The 22,839-nt window shown below is 49.9% G+C and overlaps 6 protein-coding genes across 6 annotated transcripts; 3 read left to right on the forward strand and 3 right to left on the reverse strand.

Annotated features, from left to right (window-relative positions):
* Positions 1–215: 215 nt before the first annotated feature.
* On the reverse strand, positions 216–1,011 carry ALTATR162_LOCUS11619 (uncharacterized protein; the record flags this gene model as incomplete). Its single annotated transcript, XM_043319261.1, has 2 exons — positions 216–662; positions 712–1,011. The coding sequence occupies 2 exons, from the start codon at positions 1,009–1,011 to the stop codon at positions 216–218; spliced, it is 747 nt and encodes a 248-aa protein (XP_043175196.1).
* Positions 1,012–2,027: 1,016 nt separating this feature from the next.
* ALTATR162_LOCUS11620 (uncharacterized protein) lies at positions 2,028–5,944 on the reverse strand (the record flags this gene model as incomplete). The annotated part of the gene is made up of 2 exons (XM_043319262.1): positions 2,028–5,446; positions 5,497–5,944. The coding sequence occupies 2 exons, from the start codon at positions 5,942–5,944 to the stop codon at positions 2,028–2,030; spliced, it is 3,867 nt and encodes a 1,288-aa protein (XP_043175197.1).
* Positions 5,945–6,940: 996 nt separating this feature from the next.
* Positions 6,941–7,912, reverse strand: ALTATR162_LOCUS11621 (uncharacterized protein; the record flags this gene model as incomplete). The annotated part of the gene is made up of 2 exons (XM_043319263.1): positions 6,941–7,356; positions 7,798–7,912. 2 exons carry the CDS (start codon positions 7,910–7,912, stop codon positions 6,941–6,943), a joined length of 531 nt encoding a protein of 176 aa, XP_043175198.1.
* A 2,164-nt stretch (positions 7,913–10,076) lies between these two features.
* Positions 10,077–14,606, forward strand: ALTATR162_LOCUS11622 (uncharacterized protein; the record flags this gene model as incomplete). The annotated part of the gene is made up of 3 exons (XM_043319264.1): positions 10,077–10,823; positions 13,750–14,549; positions 14,603–14,606. The coding sequence occupies 3 exons, from the start codon at positions 10,077–10,079 to the stop codon at positions 14,604–14,606; spliced, it is 1,551 nt and encodes a 516-aa protein (XP_043175199.1).
* A 916-nt stretch (positions 14,607–15,522) lies between these two features.
* ALTATR162_LOCUS11623 (uncharacterized protein) lies at positions 15,523–21,791 on the forward strand (the record flags this gene model as incomplete). The annotated part of the gene is made up of 5 exons (XM_043319265.1): positions 15,523–15,777; positions 15,834–16,550; positions 18,094–18,288; positions 18,335–18,577; positions 19,176–21,791. 5 exons carry the CDS (start codon positions 15,523–15,525, stop codon positions 21,789–21,791), a joined length of 4,026 nt encoding a protein of 1,341 aa, XP_043175200.1.
* Positions 21,792–22,606: 815 nt separating this feature from the next.
* ALTATR162_LOCUS11624 (uncharacterized protein) lies at positions 22,607–22,837 on the forward strand (the record flags this gene model as incomplete). Its single annotated transcript, XM_043319266.1, has 1 exon — positions 22,607–22,837. One exon carries the CDS (start codon positions 22,607–22,609, stop codon positions 22,835–22,837), a length of 231 nt encoding a protein of 76 aa, XP_043175201.1.
* Positions 22,838–22,839: the final 2 nt, after the last annotated feature.

Raw genomic sequence — 22,839 nt, forward strand, 5'->3', positions numbered from 1 at the left:
TTCCTTGGTTGGACAAGATTTGCCTTGTGGGACTCGGGCATCTTGATCTACAACTATCCTTTTTTCTTGCTAAGACTAATGCCGACTTCTTATATGCTCGTCTTTACCTCAACCATCTGCAAACACATTTTGGTCGGTTCAGCATGTAGCGCACCAGTTGTTGAACTTAGCAAACAATATAATGGGAATACTAGCAACTAGCATATGGCGAGGCTCTACGTGTCCATGTCCCATTCCTCAATCAACAAATCATCAGCTATCGACTGATCCCGGTCCGAATCTGAGTTCTCTACGCGTTTGTCCCGAGGGTCAATTACGTCTTCATGATGCGTACTGGTTGCAAACATATCTAGGCTCGTCCAATACGTGAGCCTTTTCCCTCCATCTTCCGATATTGCTTCGATCATGGTGATCTTCTTGAGCCGTTGCAGAGTTGGAAACTCCGCGTGAAACCAAAGGCCGTGCTGGTTAACGTCATTTGCTGTCGCTGCGTCGCGTGCGATGCTTTTGTCCATGACGGTAGCGAAGACATAGCACATGGAGGCGAAAGCTTCGGACATGCTATAGTAATACTGTGTTTGCGTTTCCTTGTTCTGCATGATACATCGTAATGGATTGGTGGTCGTGATTCTCTTGCTATAGTACTCCTTGGGCCACACATCCTGTATTTAGTTAGAAAGGATTTTGCACGCACAGCAAGCACACAAATACCCATATCGTTGTGAGAGGAGGCCCCTCGTCCCTAGATCTCGACTTCGCGTAGCGACGCGCCGCTCTGCTCAAGCCGCGCGTGTAAAAGAGACATGATGTAGGTTCGGGCCGCTTTGTCGCGTTCTCGATGAACCACTGCACGGTGTATTTCGAAGGGTGGTCGCATTTAGTTCTGCTTCTAGTCTCAAGTTGCTTTTCGTGGCATGGTCGTGTGGCGCAACCCTCCTCTGTGTTCACTGGGACGGCTTCGGTAATAAGGAGGAGATGGCAGAGCGTTACGATCAGGTCGATGAGCTTCATGGCGGAAGTGGAACGCACAGTAGTTGTTTCGATAAGACGGTTCCCATGTAATAGATTAAGTGGAGCTGCCAGATCTCTTATCTCATGTATGTGCATAAACGGCCCCCAATGGCTGCAACTGAGGCTGTGTTTCAGAAGATGTGCAGATCCTCATCCTGGCATCAACCTACAGCATCTCAAGAGCTCGGGTCCATCATACTCGACCACGGAGATGGGCTCGCGCCTTCTATGCACCAATCTCACGCTCCTGCTGCTCTGATGCGCGCATCCAGTACATCTACTCTTGCGACAGTTGGGGAGCACACAAACCATCCCTAATGAACGCGATTTCTGGCCAGCAACTGTGCCAACGGCACCATCTCAAGAGAGTGTGGCTAAATTTAATACAAACCTACGAGCAGGTGACACTGCGGAAGATGCTATGCGTGAGAGAGTACCTGCACAGCCCCATGTGCCTGCCCGCCTAAGACGCGACGAAGCTAACCCCGCCACCGCACTTGTCCTGGTTGGATATCAGGTCCGCTTCGTCCCACCGAGACTAACCATTCCATCTCAACGTTCTCTCCACAATGTCTCATATCAGCGCCAGGTTCATGGTGTTAATCCCGTACAACGACGGAAAACGCTTCCTGCTACTTTCCAGCACACAGGTACAAAACAAATGTCGCGATTGCGAGAGAAACGCGTCTGCCACATACCTTAACGGCTGAAATTGACTGTGATCGCAAATTAAGGCACATCGCGCGTGTGATGTGAGCATTTAAAATGTGGCAAATGGGTAATTATCTCATCACGGCCAGCAAGATACTTTTCGAGCGGATTCCCTGGTGGTAGAAGCTCAGCTCTGACTATGTTCTCGCAGAAGAAGCAATCGATATCGAGTGTACAACGAGCGGCTTCCTGTCTTAGGTGTGCGAGAGGCATTATTTCATAAGAACTAATCAAAATACTTTAGAATGAATTCGCTGCGTAGAACCATCGTACAGTCATGAGATAGACATGAACAACCTACGCCGTCAGTACACTGGCACAGTCCATTGCTCGAGCAGCACATCGACAATATCTCTGTCAACGGAGTCTAAAGTATTTCCAATCTCGGTACGTGTTCCAGGGAGCATTGAAGTGCGATGTTGTATAGTGCTGACCACACCTGGAGGATAGTTTGGCCAGTCCCCGACTGGCGGTTCAAAGGTGACTCTCTGCCTGTAGCCCTCGCACTGACGTTTAGATTTAGTGCAGTTAGCACAAGTAGGTCTCTCCTCACCACAACGTATGCGGCGTTTCCGACAGGTGAGACATCCACTCTTAGTCCTCTTCCTCGTCTTGGAGTTTATTGCAGGCCCTGAGACACCTGTTGGTGAAATTCCGCTCGGACCTCGCGATATAGGCTCTTCTTTCTCCTTGTGCACCAACGAAGCATTATATGCACCGCCGGGAGGGAACTCATCTGTATCACTTCCCATCCGCGTCCCCTGCCTACAACAACCGTCGTCGTCTCGTTCCGTCTCGTCACATAGCGGAAAGCACTCAGCCGCCGAACGTGATCCAGACCAGTGAATTGTAGCTTCGGGGGATTGGGAAGACTTCCGACACATGGCAGGTTGAGGAAAGGTCTTCCTGGGGGAATTCGGTGGTGGCGCCGCCACTTCATTAATGGCGCTTCCATATGAGACCTGCTCTGTAGATGAAACTTCCGGGGGCGTCCTCGACTGTCCCGTCTGCGTCTGCATCACATTCTGCAAGTACTTCTGCACCGTCCCACAAAATTGCGGGTCAGGTAGCTGCAACAGCTCTTTCTTTGTTGCCGGGTCCATATTCATTAGCATCTTCTTCAGGAGAGTTGTTTCTTCCAATGTTTCAAACGGATTCGGAATGGTCTTAGTTCCTTCCCGAAATCGGTTTAGTATATTGAACGAATCTGCAGCTGTCTGGTCAGTCTCCGTTTGAGGCAAGTAATTGGGAAATTGTATTTCCTCGAAGTTGCTGAAAGATTGCAACGATCGTGGCACGTCGGAGCCAGTGCGGATGTGAAGTGACTGAACAGGGTTGAAGATGGTGGCGGAGCTATCTGAGTAGTGGTAGGAGTTGTGGTAGCCATGGCCGGGATCGACGTCAACCCAGCCATTATCGCTACTGGAGAGCGAGCGGATTTCCATCCAGTTCTTACCGGGTGAGCCGGTGCTAACGCTGGCGATGATAGGATCGAGTCGCGAACTAGAGGCAACCGGAGGTAGAAGCAAGCCTTGTTTTGCATCCTCTTCAGACTGAGTAGGTCGAGCTCTTTTCGCAGGTGGTTCGCTTTCATCAGTTTGTTCTTGTCGAGATATTAGTAACCTCTTCTTGTTCTGTTGCTCCAAGGACCTCAACTGGTATTGATAGTCTTGAAGAGCATGATTCGTCGAAGGTAGCATGGGCCTGGTGAGCATAGGCATAGCAGGACTAGGCGTGGATGGACTCTGTAATTGCATCGCATCTTGTTGCTGTATCTGAATCTGGTCTGATTGTTGTTGCTGTTGTTGCATCTGAGCCTGACGATAAGTGCGTGCTTGATGGTAAAGTGCGCTGCTGAATGTAGGAAAGTCGGTCGATGCGATGGGCAATGCGTACCCACTCGAAATGAAGTTCCATTCAGACTTCCTCTCCTGTCGTTCAATGGGGTGGTCTCGCCTGTCGCGCTCATCGCTTGCCTTTCGGCGCTCACGCTCTCGTTCTCCGGATGAGTCTCGGTCGCTACTACAGTCTTTGTCACTGTTCTCCATGTAACCGGCGGCGCCCGCAGCTTGCACAAAGCCACCTTTTTCCTCAGATCGGCCGGGGAGAGGACTGTGCTGTCCGTGCCGTAGACCTGGTGTTGAAGCATCCATTTGTACAGGCGCAGGAATCTGAGGCATAGCTCCGTGCTGCGTTTCTCTCAGAGGTGAGGGATATCGCAGAGAAGGTGCAGACTGCGATGCTCGAGGCAGATCAACCATTAGTGACGGTAACTTCCCTTGCTGATCAGACATTCCATGATGAGGATGTGGTGCTGCATCTGGAGCTGTCGTCACAGGGTAGGAATGTGAGTTCGGAGGATCGCTCATAATATTGTAGGATACTCTCCCATGGGGGTCAGGCGAGAGAGAGGAAGTAGAAGTTTTGTGTTGAGAACGAGGGTAATGTGAAGCCACTGGTGATACTGAGGGCATAGGAGGAGCTCTTCGTGCTGATGTAGAGACTGGAGGTCGATTCTTGTAGCTGGTGGATTCACGGATAGCATCAGGAATGGCAATAGCTCTGCTGCGGCTGTGTAGAACGTACTCGCCATCTGGTCGTTGATAGGTGGGAAGAGGACCTGCGGGTGTTGTGCTATTGAGCTGTGCATGAGCTCGTGGGTCAAAATCTCCAAGATCAACAATTGGAAATGGCGTACTCTCAGCCCCGACATGAAGGAAACTGTCAGAGTCGAAGCCCTCCACGGAACCAGCGTCCACGACCGCTAGGTCGAATGGACGGCGGTCCCGGGTCGAAGGTCGTGTTTCCGGAGGCTTGTGCGTCTCATATTGGCTACTCTCACGCTCAGGAGGCCGACAAGGATGGTTGGCTAGATCTCCTTTGTAATGTTCAAGACAGGCCCTGCACGGAGTGCCAGGGTCACACCTTTCCTTCCGTAGTTGGCAATTCGAGCAAGCGCCAACAATCCGCATCAACGCTGCATGGCGGCGCTGCTCAGCATTCAAGGCTCTCTTTCGTCCTTTGGGCGCCCGTCCTGCCATACCCTCGGTACTCGCAGGTGCTAGTCGGTGCGTCAACGGGTTCGGGTGATAGGATACCCATCCATAAGGGCCTGGTCCAATACCAAAGCTACGGGTAGTTATCTCATAGTCCTCCAACGCAGTACTGTGGGACTTGTTCTCAACATCTGGTGATGGGCCTGCAGCTTGAGCAAGGTTGATATCTAACTCAAACTTGCGGCAGAAACGTTGGTACATTTTGTGCACGCGTCGCTTCCGATGAGGGTTCTGGTTAGTACGGAGACTCTTCTGAAGCACCGTGATACGACCGAGCAGTTTTGTAACGTGCTTCGCCGCTCTCGATAATTCTTCAACGGATATATGCTCGTCGTCTTCATCTGTCATCATGGCGTCGCTATCGGACGTGTCGGAATCATCTGTGCCGGAAAGATCGATGGTGATGGTGTTTGTCATAGATCTTGTACGTTTCTCTAGTGGGGGCAGTTTCATGGTTTGAGCGTTGGCCATGAGCTTCAATGTTGGAATAGGGGAGACAAGGCTTGATCCCTGAAGATGGTCTTCGTCATCAAGTGCAATATTGCAAAATCTGCCCTCCAAGGCTTGTAAACTTTTGAGTGACTCTTGCTGGCGCTGGTGCAATTCGCGGATTTTGTCGCGCTCTTCTTCCATGACACTCTTTTCCATTCTCCTACTGCTGTTGTCAGCTGCGTTGTATACGTAGCAGTGATTGTGTTATCTAACCCTCGCGACTGACCTTGTGCCAATTGCAAGACATGCAACAAAAGCACAAGGCTATTCTTCAAGCTCTCTAGCCTCCTTCGATTCAACTCGACTCGCTGCTCCTTCATTGGCCATGCCAACTTACCCATCACACTCAAGGTCTTCTTTCCATCTTTTCCCACCTTCCTCCTTTTCTCCACCATTTCCGACACTTCATTGAAGACACCTTGGCATTTTTTGATAAGGTTGTTAGCGTCCTGGATGGCCTTCTTCGACACAATTGACTTGGCATCCTCGGACTCAAACACCTTTCCTACGCTCTCGAGCGCGTTGGAGGTGAGTTCTACATCATCGGCAATGTCCTTGATGTCCTGGTCTGCTCGCGCGGCTGAGTTCGTGAAGTTGTACAATGCGACGCTGAGCTTGGCGCCAGCCCCCGCGATCTGGATGATGCTAGCTGCAAGGCCCACGACTTCGGCCATTGCGGGGTTTTCGCTGCGCGCGCATTACCCGTACGTTCGAAAGCGTTGCGTTATTGTAATGAGCAGCTAGAGCGCGAATATGAAGGCAGGTCGACGGCTAAGGTGGATTCCACAGAGAGGCTTAGCTGGCCTAAGCCCCTCTGCAGGACCTGCTGCGGCTGAGGCGCATGCCTGAGCATACTTTGCGGTTGGGCCGAAGCGGACGACGGTAAGATCTTCTTTTTACTCTTTAAATTACGTGTACAACACAAAGATTATAAAGGTTTTATGTATATACACATACGTTATAGCGTTGTAGTAAATTTTTTTAGTATTTTAATGCTAATCTTAACACTAAAAAAGTATCGTAAGATCGAATATACAGCAACAATAATTGCCTTACGCCCTACGCCTAGGTCTATTAATCTTATTATTAAAAAAGCTAGCGTCTATAAGCTTAATTAATACTATTTTACCATACGCTACTAGGCTTAAATTAGCTTGAACGTAGATAGGTAACAGTGTGGTAGAGAATCTAGAGGAACTGCAGATCTGAAGGGCTATCGGACTCGGAGATAACGCGGAGGGTAGAAAAGGGACAGGAATATCTGAACTAGGTTCAGACAACGAACACCACACACATATACACAACAATATACCCCATCTACTTGCATCGAGCACCCGTTCCGATGGAGGACCAACAGAACACTCCACTACAAAAGCTTAATTGTTAATAAGTCTAGGGAAAAGCCCGAAGGTACTTATCGCTAGCCCTAACAGCGGCTAGGAAGGTCACGCACACCTTACATCTTCAGGATTAGGCTTGATGTGGTGGGCAATGGGGGAAATTGTTGTAATAATATAATTTTACTCGTGTCTTAAACTCCACTCTCAACATCCATGCCATTGTTGGGCAGGCTATCCAATTGTTCAGTCTGCTTAACGGTTCAGGTGATATTAACTAGTACTGCATTATTCGGTCCCTCCCATTCCCAAATTCTCTTCTAGTATTCACGACTAACCGAGGTTGTAGTATTTAGTACCTTTAGTTCCCGTCGCTTTCTCGAGCTCTGCTAAACACGCTTCTTTCCGATAGACGTTTAGATTAGGCCACCCATGCTTGTGATATATGGACTGTAGAAACTCCGCAATACCTTTAGGGATTTGGTTATGGTCAGTGTATCGCTCCGTCCAGACTTGAACGATGCGCTGACTACTATAGGGAATGAAGTTCAGCTTGATGAAGTAGTTCTTCAACATGGCGAAGAAGTGGCGGACCGGCCAGCAGGGTCCCCATTTCACGTCTTCCGACTCGTCATCGACCTCAGAATCATCGTTCTCATCGCCCTCGTCGTCAGTCTCGTCGTCGGATGTCGGAGGCGTTTCGTGTTCCCTGTTGTCGTCTGAAGCTTCGGCGTCATCCTCTTCCCCATCTGCAACAACGACGCTTCTGTCTTGTTCTGCCTTTGCTTCGCCCTCTAAATTATACACTAGATGTGATGGCTGAGGATTACACACCATCAAATTCTCATCTAGGCAGTCTATCTAATATACCAGCCCGGTTTTGACGTCTAACAGCATTACGTATTCGCTGATATTAAGAGCGTGCGTAAGACCTACGCAATATTTAGGAATCTTGCCGCTAAACTTGTCTTCTTCACTCTCTGTTGCGAGTAGCAAATCTTCTCTATCTGCCTTCTCCTCCTTTAGCTTGTCTACCAAAGTCTTCTAGGCATAGACCGGGCAGCTAGGCAAACACTGTGGCCGCGCTGTGTAAGGTCGGTCATCTGGGAACGGCTGGCGACGCAGCAAATTTATGACTTCTAGGTCTTTGCCTAGACAATCTATAACTTCGGGAGTCATGTTAGGCTAACTGCTAGGAGGTGGGTAGATGATAGACGCGGGCAAATCTAAGAGCATCTTTCCCAGGAAGTCGTAGAAGTCGTAAATCGCGGCGACGCACTTATCGCGCGAGTAGATTGGCTTCATGGTGGCGGATGAGGCTTAAATAGTAGTAATCGACTTGGTTGAGAAGAGAAGGCAGACGATTATACTTATTCGGCCGTGTCGCTCTTCATGTAGATGCTAAGCGGATGTAAACTATTGCGGGCGAACGTAGGCCGCACAAAATTAACGCTTTAACTAGTACACGTTCTAGAACATGACAGTCGTCTAGGCGTGGCATGACTGAGAATGCTCTCTTCGAATTGCCTAGGCACAGTACAAGTTTACCTGACTAGGCCGCTCATAAAGCATTTGGCTAGTCGCCATGTTACATTACAAATTACGCCCGCTGCGATTAACCTCGTGTGAGCTCCTCCGTGTGTAATCACTGAGTAAAGTATTTGCGCCTACGCCCAGGTGCGGAGCCGCATTACTGTCGAATGGCCCTATACACAACACTCAGAAAAGAGAAGCGAGTGCTGAAGGCGTTGTGCGTGCTGAAAGCTTCATCAATCACAGGAGTGCACTACGAGTTTTCGTTTCAAGCAGCACCCCAAGCCGAATGCTTAATAGCCTGTCGCCAGACAGTACGCATACCCACCCACAGTGCGACACAGTTCTTTCTAACCGAAGGATTCAGCGAACAAAATGTATCTAGGGAAATCCTTCCTGTCTTGGCCCTGTCGGCGCAAATCATCCTAGTCTTCTGGAGCACCCACTTTACGCAGTTGTAAGGGACACCTTCCTGAGTAGGACCGGGAGCAGCAGGCCAGACACCAGGACAGTCATACTGTTCCTTGGAAGGGTTCTAGCGGCAGGGCCTTAGAGGGCCAGTAGGAGTTGGAACAGTTGGTGCTTGGGCTGTAGTAGTGGTCACGGGAGGTGGAGCGGTAGGTGTGCCTGGCACACCAACACAGACAAAGTAATCTGGCCAGAGAGCGCCACAGCCTATAATAAGTCAGTATGTTTTGATAGAACTGTGAAAAAAAGAATGACTTGCCTGTGCCGGCCGCAGGATTCCACTGGTAGCTGTTCATTCAGAGTTAGAGGGCTCGTGACGACGGGAATTCTGTGTTAACCTACAATTGGGCTAAACTGAAGGTTTTGTAGGTATCGACGATCTTTTGGCAGTTATCACCGCCGCTGACGAGGTAAAATTTCTGGCCTGAGCAATTATTTCGTCAGCACCGATGTATGGAAAAGTTCCGTATTCGTGGCGTTGAGGGTCTCCGTGTTGTCGACGCAAGTGCGTTCTCCCGAGCTCCAGGTGCATTTCCAATTCTTGCTGTCTTTATGCTTAGCGAGAAAATATCCCTTGATGTTATTTCTGCGCAGTAGTGTACACCAACGTCTAAGTTAAGAGAACTAGCTAGGTTTTGTAAACTAGAAGGAAAAGTTAATATGCTGTGCTAGTAGAGCTAGAGACGCATTCTCTCGATCATGACACTTGTCTATTTGGTCCACTAGGTTCTTTGTATGGGAGCCGTGTAGAGTGCACATGGTGAAATTTCATTCTGAAGGGCACAGCCGTCGCACGAGTGGCAAAGGCGAGAGACGCTCGTACATTATCCAGCAGATTCCCTCTATACTAGCCTGCTAAGGCCTAGCGCGATATCGAGTACGGCGCAACCTGCGTCTCCACCCGCTCTGCATATTGTGACATGGATTACGTGATTGGAAAGCCTCGTGGCATGGTCTAAGCTGCTTAGTTCAACATTTTCCCAGAATGCAGTCGCTGGCGGCTTGCGTAGCAAGTAGTACAAAGCGTCCCCCTTCTGGCCTGATCCCGCCAGTCTGGCACCTTCACCCTTACCTAAAGTCGATATGATTTCTCAGGCTCGCGACCCTGCAGTCTCTCAAAGGCCGCTTTTCGTCCGGTCGTCCGGGCACAACTCAACGCCACCTCCCTGTGAGTAATGCATCGGACTTAGAACTTTGGCGCATTGTCGCGCTGTGCATGATACGCACATCGAAAGTGCAATAACAAGAGTATGGCGCCTTTGGGTCAGATTCTTCCCTGAGTGAGGTTTCGCCCTGTATTAAAAGTGCAAAAGTATCGAACGATTGCGTGTGGCCTGCGGAGTATATGTATGTACTTCAACAGCGCATAAATGATTCGAAGCATCAAGCATCATCTTTACAGGCCTCCGCTTCTACAGCTCGACTATACTTGCTTTTTTACTACATCACGTTACGTGAAACAGCGAGCATGCCGCCCCCACTGATCCACTGGTTCTACGCCTCGGGCCTGCCAAAGTACCTCCGCCAGAGCCCTGAAGGTAAAGCAAGCTGGGCCCTCGTCACTGGTGCCAGCGACGGTATTGGGCGCGCGATGTCTTCCGAACTCGCCGCGCGCGGCTTCAACGTCCTTATCCATGGCCGCAACGAGGCCAAGCTCTCCAACGTGCGCGACGAACTCGCTGCCGCTTACCCTCAGCGTGACTTCTGCACCGTTACTGTAGATGCCAGCAATTTCACCAGCGCCGATATCGACCGCATCGTTGCACTGGTGGGCAAGCTGCCCGGCCTACTGACAGTCCTCGTCAACAATGTTGGCGGCACCGCCCCACTGTCCAGCAACTTCAAATACTTCGAGTCGACTACACCTGAAGAAATGCAGGCCTTGTTCTCGCTCAACGTCCAATTTCCACTCCAACTCACCCGCGCTATTCTCCCGCAGCTCGCTGCCCAAGGCAAGCCTACGCTCGTGCTGACCTGCGGATCAAGTGCACAAGTCGGCCAGCCCTACGTTGCGGCCTACTCGGGCTGCAAGGGCGCTTTGCACGCCTGGAACCGCGCCCTCTTCGCCGAGCAAGCGGAGGCAAAGTCCTCTGTTGAGATCTTGGAGGTCGTTGTGGGCCCGACCTACACTCAACAACTTCAGAGAGATCCAAATCTCAAAGCGGTGCTCCTGATGCCGACAGCAGACGTCATGGCAAAGTCGATTCTAGCGAGGGTAGGACATGGTCATCGGTGCGTGACGTCCTATTTCTGGCATGCAGTGCAGGATGGGCTGGTGTATGGGCTGTTGCCGAGCAGCATAGCGGATGGGGTCATTGCGGGCATGTTGAAGCCGATGGTGGAGGCGACGATAGAGTGAGAACAGGGGAGAGAATTGATGATCGGGATAAAGGTCGAGAACAGCCATCGAGTTCTGCAGTGGGCTCAGCCTTGCCCACATTTTGCGTAAACAGGGCACTTCCTTTTAAGCATTTGAACATGATCCTGAGAAAAACTTTCGTTCTCGAGGTTGGGTCGTGACGCTGTATTTGCGAGAAATGGCTTTCCCACAAATATAGAGAGAATGATCCTCGAAGCAGCACGATACAGAATCATAGACGCTCTTTTGGAATCATTTCCAGAGGATGTGCCGGACATGAGAGGCTCAATTGACCACCTGAGGCCTTTGAACCTCCCCGCCCAGATCAGCGTCTACAGATCCGAGACCAGAGAACGATTTGGCTACAAGGTACGGCCCGGATGAAAAGCTGCTTCCTGCAGAAAAGGCCTCGACGCTGATGAAGCTTCCAGATGTGAATATTGTACTTGGCGTTGAATTATAGGTAATGGGCCGCAGTATGTAGCAAAAGCAATGGCAGGAAGTATAGTTACACTACAAGTAGATGTATGCAACAAAACCAGCTACGCTAAGTGATTCCAATCGTTCTTAATCACGCCCATCGTTCGTAATGCCTCCTCGATCGGCTTGTCTAAATCGAGTTCCAATATGTTTATTCCCTGCTCACCAGTCTCATGATCGACTTCGTTTGCCATGATAAGCGCGAGTATACAGGTACTGTAGCTGTACTTTGCGTCGTTCAGTATCGTGGAGTTCAACTTGTAACGATAGCTACAAACGTTGGCAAGTATCGTGAGTCTATCTGAGCAGACGAGGTTATCACATCTCTCCATCACCTCGAATAATAGACCATAGGCCGTAGGTTTCGACGGATCTATCTCGTATAGGAAAGGTGCGAGTCCAAAGCGATATTGTAACGGCCAAGGTTCATGGTCCAACGGTTGCAAGACTGTGCGAAGGTTGGCCATGTCGCGTACACTGCGGAATGAGAAGCAAACATCGTTTCCGATCCAATCCAAAGGTAACTGCGCAGCCGCATCGCCTCTGTGATTAACTGGAGCTAGCAATACACATGCCGAGGCACAGTGCTTTTCGTGAAAGGTCCAGGCACGTCTAAACCATCGGTCGGAAAGAACAGAGGCCAATGCTGTAGCAGAGTCTTTTATAAAGTCTCTGAAGAGCGGAGAAATATGGACGTTGGCCGGCCAATTTTGAAGTTGTGGCATCCCATTCCATTTCTGATGGACCTTATGCGTAACTAGCGACAGAGCGCTAAGCATGGTGTCGGGCATCTCATTTGACAAGATGGCAACCGTCCATCTACTATCCTTATATATCTTGTGCATGATCTGCAGATGTCTTTCTTTGTCTTCTGCGTCGTCCTGGTATATGCATTCTTGATCGATCCAGACATAGGGACAATTCCGTGCTCGTGCAAAGCCAACTGCACGGTGGAATACCAAAGGTGGACATTTGATCGGCCTGGAGGGCGCATCTGGAGTGGCCTCATCTCTGATGCGATAGTCTGGCAAGGGCGACGATTCATCTATTTTTTGCGAGTGGGCCCAGGTATACGAAACAGATATATACTCTTGACCAGGTCCGAGGTGACCAGGTAAGGTAAGAGCATACTCGGAACAGTTTTCATCTGTCGTCCAGTCCTCGGAATGTTGATAAGGCGTGATGAACCGTAGATTTAGAGGCGTATCGTCTTCGATTACTTTCACCAGAGCTTGTTTTTGAATATCTGCGATGCTGCATACCAAATTCTCAATACATCCATGGATTTCACGGAGCGTGAGTTGGGAGTCTCGTTGCATGTTCGGCCTCTCTGGGGGATAGGCCAGAGCAGGCGGTTGATTGAGCCTTCCGCGACGATGACCCTGGATAAGATGGATATTCTTTTTAGCTTGTGTTACGCTCACCAAGAACGTCGTGTTGATCCAGATGAGAAGTGGTGGCTGACGTAAAAGAAGATTTTCAGTGGAACTTGTAGTCGAGACTGACACGAGCCTACCTTGTGGCTGGGGCTGTGCTACGGCTATGTTCGGGATGTAAATTAATGTTTGCAGTTTTCGTGAGATCAACTAGTAGCTCCATTCTGGGCTTTGGATGGAAGAGCTCATACAAGACTTGCTTTGCTTTCATGGCGCTTCACGGTGTTGTGAAGGGTGTTGTGAAGGGTGTTGTGAAGGGTGTTGTTGTGGGGACCAGAATGTCCGCGGAGCCCTCACGTGAGGGCGCGACAAGCGCTGTATGGCTTCGGCGCGCAAAGCCGCGGCAATTGGCCGGATGGCATGTGCAGAAGGCAGGATCCGATGCAGGGTAGTGCGGTCGAATCAAGAAAATGAGCGAGAAAGAAACAAGTATGGGCGGGTAGAGTACACGGTGTAAGTCAAGTTTCTAGAGCCGCGTTCTAAGTGCGAAGTTGAGATGAGGTCGAAATTTAGGCGTTGCGCCTCCCGCGGAGCGTTGCAGATGGCTTTTGATGACATGGCAATGTGCGATGGGAAAGGTGAGGCATTGCGACAACTTTGATCAGTAAGAGAGCTGTGTCGCGGGATCCGTCGGTTATTGGATGTCGTGATGTTGCGCGGTGCGGGACGTGGTGTTGAGAGTTCAGCCTCCTATTATTGGGCCCCAGCCCCCATAGCAGATGAATAATTGCATCATGGCGTCGTAGTCAACCAGCGCACCGCTGTGTCAAATCTCACCAAGCGTGCCCTGCTTTCCCTTTTCCTCTTACTTTGGACGGATTTCTCGGCAACCCACAATTGCATCTTTCGTTCTACTTGCTCTCTAGCATTGTGGTTTTGCATCTGCTGCCGCGACACCACACATTGATCTGCCTCCCCCACAACTAGCGCCGGCATCTTCGGTCTCAGGCCACGAACTGCTGTTCCCCCAGACGACGGCAGCCCAAACACGCCGAAAACCCACCACTACCACTTCGCTGCCAACGCGCATTCTCGCGGCCAGTGTCGCACAATTGCTAGACTTCGCCATGCCGGCCGTACGCGACCACTACAATGCCATTGCGAACATGGCGCCCCGCGATTCGGGCCTCAACCCCCGACAGCCTGCTTTCCATGTGCCAGCCATTGTCTTGGATGCGCCCAAGTCAGCACCCATTGCCAAGCGACAAAACATTATATATACCCAGCAGGGAATAATACCCACCTACTACAACATCTCGGGCCCTGAGCCTGGTACCGTGGTCGGCATCGTGCTAGGCAGTGTCGCCGGCTTTCTCCTGATCTGCTGGCTCATACAGTCTTTGACCAACACCAACAATAAGACGGGCACGACCACGGCCATGGCTGGAGAAGAGGAGATTGTAGTGCGCAGGCCACGACGTAGTTCACATGGCGCACGCTCCTCGCGACGCCGTTCTGGTGAAATCCGCGAGATTAGTAGGAGCCCGAGGCGGAACAGCGGACGATCGCAAATCATTGTTGAAGAGAGGAGGCAGGCGGCACCAAGGGCGAGGAGCATCGTCGTAGAGAGACAACAACGCGTACCGGGCGACGATGTCGTCGAGGTCATTGAAGAACATGAGGACTACCGCGAAAGGAGAGGCACACGGGGAGGCCGGGGATACCGGTAAGTGATGAAAACACTCCTCTAAGACGATGCAGATGTACTAACATATCCAGGTAAACAGACGCTGAACAGTAATTCGTCCACTACGGCTCTCATGACCCCAACCAAACACCCCACAATCTACCACCATTCTTACGTGCGCCCACTTCCCACTGTCGCACCATGGATACCCCCAGAATACCCCTTTGCTTCTATCGCGTTCCTGATTTGCAGTATTTTCACTGAAACATCCTCTTCTATGTACCATAATATGGCATTTTTCCCTAGCACCTGGCGTTCAAGCGGTGTCATTGACTGCGGACTCATGCAGTACGAAAGTAAAGAAATGGCGATGGAGGACATGACGCACTACGCATGATGTATGGCGAGATGGGCCTCCGATTTTGCACGTTTAGGAAATGACTGCAGTAATGCTCAATTGCAGGTATATAGTCAATATATAATCCATGAGATCTAATTAGTACTAGCCAGCCGCGACCTCACTCCAGTTCGACACATCGTCTCCTCTACACCTCACCGAATGGCGTTAACAATCTTCCACACCTCCTCCCTCCTATCAACGTGCTCCAGGAAATTTCATCACAGGATGCTTTCGGCGAGATAGCTTGAGCACTGTTCCAGCTTGCTGAGTATTTGATCTCGCTAGCGCGCGGAACGTGGCGTTGACAATTCCGCGCTCCATTTGTCACGCGGCAACTGTACCATCCGAGCGCATTACACACCATTCATACTTGCTTCCACAAGCACAATTATGTAGCCATTGTAGCCCGACATTACAGATACTTACCAATATCCTATATATGACCCGCATGTTTAAATACTCAACTTCACTAGAATCCATTTTATCTTCGCCATCGTCAGCACCACCGCATCAATCCAGTGTAATAACGACCTCATGTTATCGCGCATCGCAAGATCTTTCAAAAAAGAGACAACACCAACTTATAGCAAGAATCATCACTCTACCAGTAACATGACCAGCAACCCCAGTACGACAATGTTCCGCGGCCTCCCCGTTATCCCGGATGAAACATACAGCACGCATGCGCCGCGCAGGATTTCTAAATTATTTCTTGCTGCCGAAGTAGAAGAAGGTGCAGGCATGCGTGTGCGACGTGGAATCGGACTAGGAAAGTTGCGTCATCTGAGCCCATTCGTCATGCTAGACCACTTCAATAGCACTTTTGGTAACGACATGGACGCAGGCGCCCCTGACCACCCCCACCGTGTGAGTAGTCGCCCCCTCACTCTAAGTCCTGTTCCATTACTGACAAAAGAATCAAGGGACAAGAAACAATATCGTACATCATCCAAGGCGGCGTCGACCACGAAGACTTCGCCGGTAACCGAGGGACGCTCGAAGCTGGCGATCTGCAATTCATGACCGCAGGCCGTGGAATCATGCACTCGGAAATACCACGGAACACTGCTGATGGTGAACCAAACGTCGGCATGCAACTCTGGGTCGACCTTCCCAAGGAGCTAAAGTACTGCGAACCAAGGTATCGCGATCTGAGAGCAAAAGATATTCCCCAAGCAACAAGTGAAGACGACGGTAGAGTTCACGTAAAAGTGATTAGTGGCCAGGCGTTTGGAGTTGAGAGTGCCAAGGAACTCTCATATACGCCGGTTTGGTACTTGCATTTTACTGTGCAGCCAGGTGGGCGCTTCAAACAATCCCTGCCACGGGGTTGGAACGCTTTCTGCTATGTCCTTGAGGGCAGTATCGCAGTGTCTGATGGCGACAACAGCGGAGGCTTGCCGGCGCGGTCGGTTGACCAGTTCCACATGGTCGTTTTTGAACAGGAGGGCGATTCTGTCGATGTTAGTGTCAAGGATAATGCGGACCAGGCAGCTAGTTTTATCCTAGTTGCTGGTCTGCCACTTGAGCAGCCTATTGTTCAGTATGGCCCGTTTGTTGTTACGAGTAGGGAGGAGGTGGCACAAGCTATCGCGGACTTTCGAACGGGGAAGAACGGGTTTGAGAGAGCGGTCAATTGGGTGAGCGAGAATTCTAGGTCACGGCGGAATTCAATCGCAGTGTAAGAGAGGATTAGCAAAAGGTTACATGATCCGTTACCATGACGGAGGCTTCTGTTGAACATGATCTATCTTTTCTCACTGACAGAGTTGCTGGTGCACTTGTCAGATCTAGTTGTTTGATAGATATGCTCAATCTGAACCTCTTCGCTCGTCTACCACGTAAGGAGAAGCTTGTATCTTATCAGTTGTACTCAACACTCAAGTTCTACACTGAAGGTATACCCTGCATCCTACACTAACACAGCACAAAAGATAACGTGCTGAATGCCTTTAGATTAGAGCTCAAGTGTTAGGTACAACCTATCAAAAGCAGGCTACTATGAGCTTAAAACCCTTCGTGAATTTGGCCGTCTTCTTGCACTGCGCAATCTATATGTCAATCTCTGCCGGTGTGAGACTCCCACGGCTTCTATCTCTAAGACTCGCTCTATTAAAGCTTATAAAAACCTTTGGACATTCTTCAACTGTATTGCAAGTCTATAACCAAAGTTTTCTTTTCGGGCCCTTTCTACTAATTACTAGCTCGCTCGATGAATAGACTACATCTAGTGCTCTTGAACTGCAAGCGCAACAAGGGACGATTGATCTGGTAACTTAGAACAAAAACCGCGACCAAAAGTTTTTAAAACCATCAACCCCTTCACCTAGCGCCTTTACCCAGCCGCTGGTCTCAACTTTTACCCTCCTTGAACTGCCGTCAATCTGCGAGTGCAGCTTCTCCGCGATATCGTTCTTGATCTCTTGCGGCGCCCTGTCGTCATCGTTATGCACTACGACCTTGAAACCAATTATGTCACCGATTTCGACCGCCCTAGCATTTCCATGTTTACCATGCCATTTTACCTTCACTGTGGTAAGGCGTATGCCGGCCCAGTAGATAAAGCCGACAAAGACGAGAGCAACAATGGTGACAGGCCACCAGAACCTTGCAATCTTTCCTGGAGACTCTTCTTTGGCAGCAAAACTGAGGATGACGATATTAGCGCCAGCGAAAACAAATGAAAAGGCTTTCAGAAGATACTTGTTCGTGAAGAAAGTAAGTTGGTACTCCTCAACGTGCGAGGTCTTCATGCGCTTTTGCAGCCAGATGAGCGCAATCGCCACGAATGCTGAACGAAAAGGTTAATGGTCAGAAATAATTCATCAGAAGAAGCACCTACTACTAGCAATCACATGGCCGTATGTATAGAGGCCAATGGCGAAGCCATACCCGTCTGCATCCACAGGTGCTGCCGGTGCTAACCATTGAGTACTCCAACTTTCAAGATGTACAGGTTATCAACGATCGCATGAATGCCGCGAGATATATTTTGAGCTCCAACGTAGGCATTTGCTCGAAAGCGAAAGCCAAAGTAATCCATGGTCACGATGTAGAACTCTTTTTAGATGAGTTGAAGCAACAATCAATCCGAGTCGAAAATCTTCTAGAGGGCAAAGAGCGGATCAAGTCTAGTAAGACATAGTATTGTAGCTATTGAACATCAACTGACATCTCAATTAGATGCAGGATATCATATCGTTCCGTGGCCTGGACTCGTTGAAGACGAGCAGCGAGAATTCCAACGAGATGGCGCGGCTGGCCGACATCGATAGCAAGAATATGGTGGAACTGACAACGAAGTTGCAAAGGGATGCCTCGACATTAAAAAAGGTGACCTGGTTGACATCCATCTATCTTCCAGCATCCTTCGTTTCGGTAAGTCTACTAGTTGCGTGCAGGATCTACTGACTAACAATTACAGCAATTCCTCAGCATGGGGTACCTGACGGTGAATTCCAAGGCTAGTCCAGCCTCACTAAGATTCGCCTCGGAGATGTGGATATTTGTTGTACTTACGCTCCTTCTTCTCGCCTTGACATTTGGGGGCTGGCTATTGCTTGACGGAACCGGTAAGAAGATGTGGTGGCGCACTCACCAGAACCGAGTGCATAGGAGGGTCACCGCAAGCAATACATTTGCCTGGAGGCGATCAGTTGCCTTGTTGGTGGGTGTGCCACTCCTGAACTGCCGCAAAGATTATCTTACCAGGTCATCGTATTCACAAGAAGTCAACTTGCCCATCTCCACAAGACGAGACTTCGACGGCCAGGCCCACAGTGATACAACGCTAACTTCCCTAAATCCATCGATCGGGCTGTCCTGCTCCTTATGGCATTTGGGCGCCGTGGGGAGCGTCTAGTACCACCGAAACCGACCCACCGACTATTGTAATAAGGCTGACCCAGTGTTTGAAGATGCCAGAGCCTTGTCGCGCAGCTCGGCACGACATCGAGCGGAAGCTGCTCGATGATGAACAGAGATCGTTCTTTCCGCTTGATGAGCTGAGGGAATATCTCACACTTCAGAAAATAACCGAAATACTGAACTGCGGTTGCGAAGACTGCGCGAAAGACAGGCATCTATACAACTCCCTAGTCGATCTTGACGCATCTGCGGTCGAAATCGTTGGAGGACCCCACAGCAGCGATGATTTGAGGCGAACACATTTCAGCGTCTTTGGTCTTCTAATAATTTCGGAGCATCCGCACCTCATTGTCGGTTTTATGAGGCGCAGCTGCAGCGATTGGCTTCTGGAATCATAGGTAACCCACGCAACGAAGTTCTCTCGTGACGATCTGGAGGCATACACGGGCGACATGAAGCGCGACCAGAGCCGCTTCGATCTTTTTGCAAGAAGGTTTGCAAGCAATTTGCCAAAATTCGCTGTTCCACACATGGAAACAAAGAATTTCCGCCAGTACCATGCAGGCGTTGTACTACCATTCATCGGCGAGGAAGTAATAGGGTTGAGAGAAGATGAGGCTGGACATTGGACTTCCGAGGGTGCGAACAGTAAAGTGTACGCCTTCAAAATTCATCGGGAGTATTGCAAATTCCGAGTGAGTAGCGATGTCATCCAATTTATGATTGAAGCTTATTGGGATCAGGATGTCAACCCCAGGCTTGAGCTCGTGAGGAAACAGATAACAACACCGAGACCGCAAGCGTTCCTCGAACAATCCAATATCGAACACGTTCAGCGGTTCAACGATGGCCACATTGTCAAGCTCATTAAAGCTTACGGCCATGGCCCAACGATAAACCTCATTTTCCCGAAAGCCTGGACGAACCTAGATCATTTGCTTCGCGACCACGTTTTCGGCTACGGCTACAAGAGGGATGCGATGTTAGAAAAGGCGAATTCATGGAGACAACTGCTTGGAATTGCCAAGGCTCTCAAGAAGATTCATGGGTTCGCGGATGGCGCCGATAGCAGGGAAAATACTGATAACACCGAAAGATTGTGCATCCACTTCGATCTCAAACCGGACGATATTCTCGTTGAGTCGGAAGATGGCAACTGGATCATCACAGACTTCGGCCAAGCTGCGCTCACGCAGCGGCGAAGAGGAAAGACAACTCCCAGCGTGGATGGCCATTTTGGGACTGATGCTTACGCTCCGCCCGAGATCGAAGACTTGAATATGCACTTCGGCCGAGCATATGACATATGGTCGCTCGGGTGCATAGTCCTTGAGGTGACCGCATTCATGGTACTTGGATACGCTGGCTTGGTTGGATCAAATGACCAATCATATAGGTTCTTTGGGCTGGACCAAGCGCGCCGTACGATGCCTTCGTGGTCAAGATACCAAGATGAGAGGTTTTTCTGCCAGGAGACAGCAAATGGGGACTATGTAGTCAAGAAAGCGATTCGAGACTTCATCACGGGTCTCGAACAGTGGCATGCAACATCAACGAACAGCAGCGAAAAGAGCACAGCGTTTCTGAGAAGCATCCTTGATCTTGTTGATCACATGCTGAAGCCCAATGCCAAGGAGAGACCAGACATTTCCTGGGTTGTTCAGACGTTGTCCAGCGCTATGAGCCAAGCACAAGCTGTTGCAAGGATGCCTGGTTCGCATGGGACAGTTAGAGAAGCAGATGGGACATTCCTTGGTAGCTCAGCGATCAACAACATAGAGGTTTTGCACTGGTCCGCTGCTGACAATGAATGGGATAACTCCCGTCTCGATGTGATCGAAAATGAGGCAGGATACATGCAACTCTATTGCAGAGTACCAAGCCGCGGGGCCGTCAATCTTTCCTTCCGGCGTAGCGAAGTCAAAATTCTCCCGTTGTACGCATTTTGGAATCCCAATAAAACGTATACCACGAGGACCTGGCTCGATTTCTCGTTTCTTAGCGCTGGCAAGCGAGCCGTGATACCAAATGCCATGTTTGGATTTGTCGGAGACTCCGGTCTTGCCGACGCACGAATCGTTCAGTCCACTCTTACTTCTCAAGATATTGCGGGGAGTTATGCTCTGAAGTATCTTAGGGTGAGCAAACCGTCCTCAATTAGCGGCCTCGTGAAAGGTATGCTGCAGAAGAGCAAGGAAGAACTAACTCTCGAATTCGGCACTGCAACCATCCAAATCTGGGTTGAGCAGGACAATGGAGAAGCAACAAGAAACGCGGCTTGTCAGACCTCCACTGCGTTCGAGGGAAGCCGCAGTGCCCGGGCAGCACGTATGATTGAGAGAGACAAACAAAATACCCCAACCTGTCGAATTGCCATATACCTCCATGAACAAGGCTTCATTTGTACGATAAGAATTGACGTCAATTGGGTGCTGAATTTAAATGAGAAGGACAGCAAAGTTTTGCTCTTCAGACCACATCCCTCAGAGCGAAAACGGCCCTTCTATGCCTCGTGGATTCGTCCAACGAAAGAAGAGGCTGACGCAGGCTACGCTGCCGGTGTACCACTGAGTCCGAAGGTGCTCCAGTACTACGAAGACCATGATTGTTTCAAGGCCGAGGAGTTCGAGTTGCAGTTCCTGAGCGGCGCCGAGCGAGAAAAATTTCGAACCAAATTTCTTGGAGTCAAGCAAAAATGGCACCAATTGTACCAAGGTTCAGAGAGTACAGCCCCAGTCAACCGTATGCCAGATCGGGCTGTTCGTGTACCTTCAGACATCGGAAGTCCGCCGATGCCCAAGAACAAGGCTGAACTTCTACCAACCACGAGTCCACGAAATTCAGTAGTCGAAGCCATATCAATATCCAGCGCGAGTAACACTAGTAGCACGCAAAACTCCACACACGAAGAGTCAAACTTCATACCTGTAGATACAGCAAAACTCATGGTTCCGATGGACAACATCCAGCGACGAACCAATGGCCGACGAAGAAAAATGCCAGATCATAATTAAGAAGCTAGAAGAACCACGAAATAGCTTTATAAGAGCGCCGAATGCCTCAGGGTGGGCAATGTACGGTATGTGTTGTAATTCTACGAGCTCGAGATCGCTGCGAACGTAGATGCACGTAGCCTGCATTAGGGATGGTTATTAGCAAGGTCTTGGCAGCAGCGTTCATGACGACACGCTCCTACTCCTACCCCTAACCACAAACACCTACGCACTGCGCAAAGGGAATTTCGACCTTAGATAGTATAGAAGGAAACAGTGTCTATAGTAGAGATAGCGTACCACACGAGCGAGTCGGTTATGATGCTAAGACCCTACTAAACCTGCGGACTCTCACAATAATCTTACTCTGCACAGAACAGTATAGACAAAGTGTAGTAGGCTAATCTGTTCAGAAGCTGCATCTAGTACCTCTAGACATGTGCGCGCGTTGTGCCTAGTGCTAGTCTTACCGCAATTGCTACATCTGTAATAGGCTGATTGAAAGACTGTTACTGTAGATGATCTACTAAGCTATAATAGTAGAGTATAGGCCTATGTACCTTACATTCGTGAAAGTCGCGCGAGTGGTTTGTGGCCGTAGATCAACATTCGTGACTGCAAGTGGTCGCATTGGTCTGGGACCTCACTTACCTTGATCGTGACGTCACGTGTACAGTCGCTCTTTCCTTCCTTTGTAAGGAGTCGTTAGGCCTCGCCACGCCACGAAGCAAACAGACCAGTCACAGGTAAGCAATCCCGTTGAATACTCTCAAACTTTTCCGCTTTTCCTGTATCTCTCATCCACACTACTTGTGTCTTCCCCACCAACGCCCAAGATGCGCTTCGAATTACCGAAGCTATTCACTGCGAACGATGCAGTACCACCGCCGAACCAAAACCGACCACCGTCACTACCGGGAGAGCTCCGCGACATGACCTACAAATACACGCTCACCGAAGATCAAGCTCTCCTACTGGTCGAACACGGCGAACCTGGCGACAACTTGAGAAGCTTCAAGGGATACCGTCCCACCGATCCCAGTGTCGAATCGAATCGACTTAAATAGGT

The sequence above is a fragment of the Alternaria atra genome (genome assembly GCF_907166805.1).
Source record: "Alternaria atra isolate CS162 genome assembly, contig: 35, whole genome shotgun sequence".
Lineage (NCBI taxonomy): Eukaryota > Fungi > Ascomycota > Dothideomycetes > Pleosporales > Pleosporaceae > Alternaria > Alternaria atra.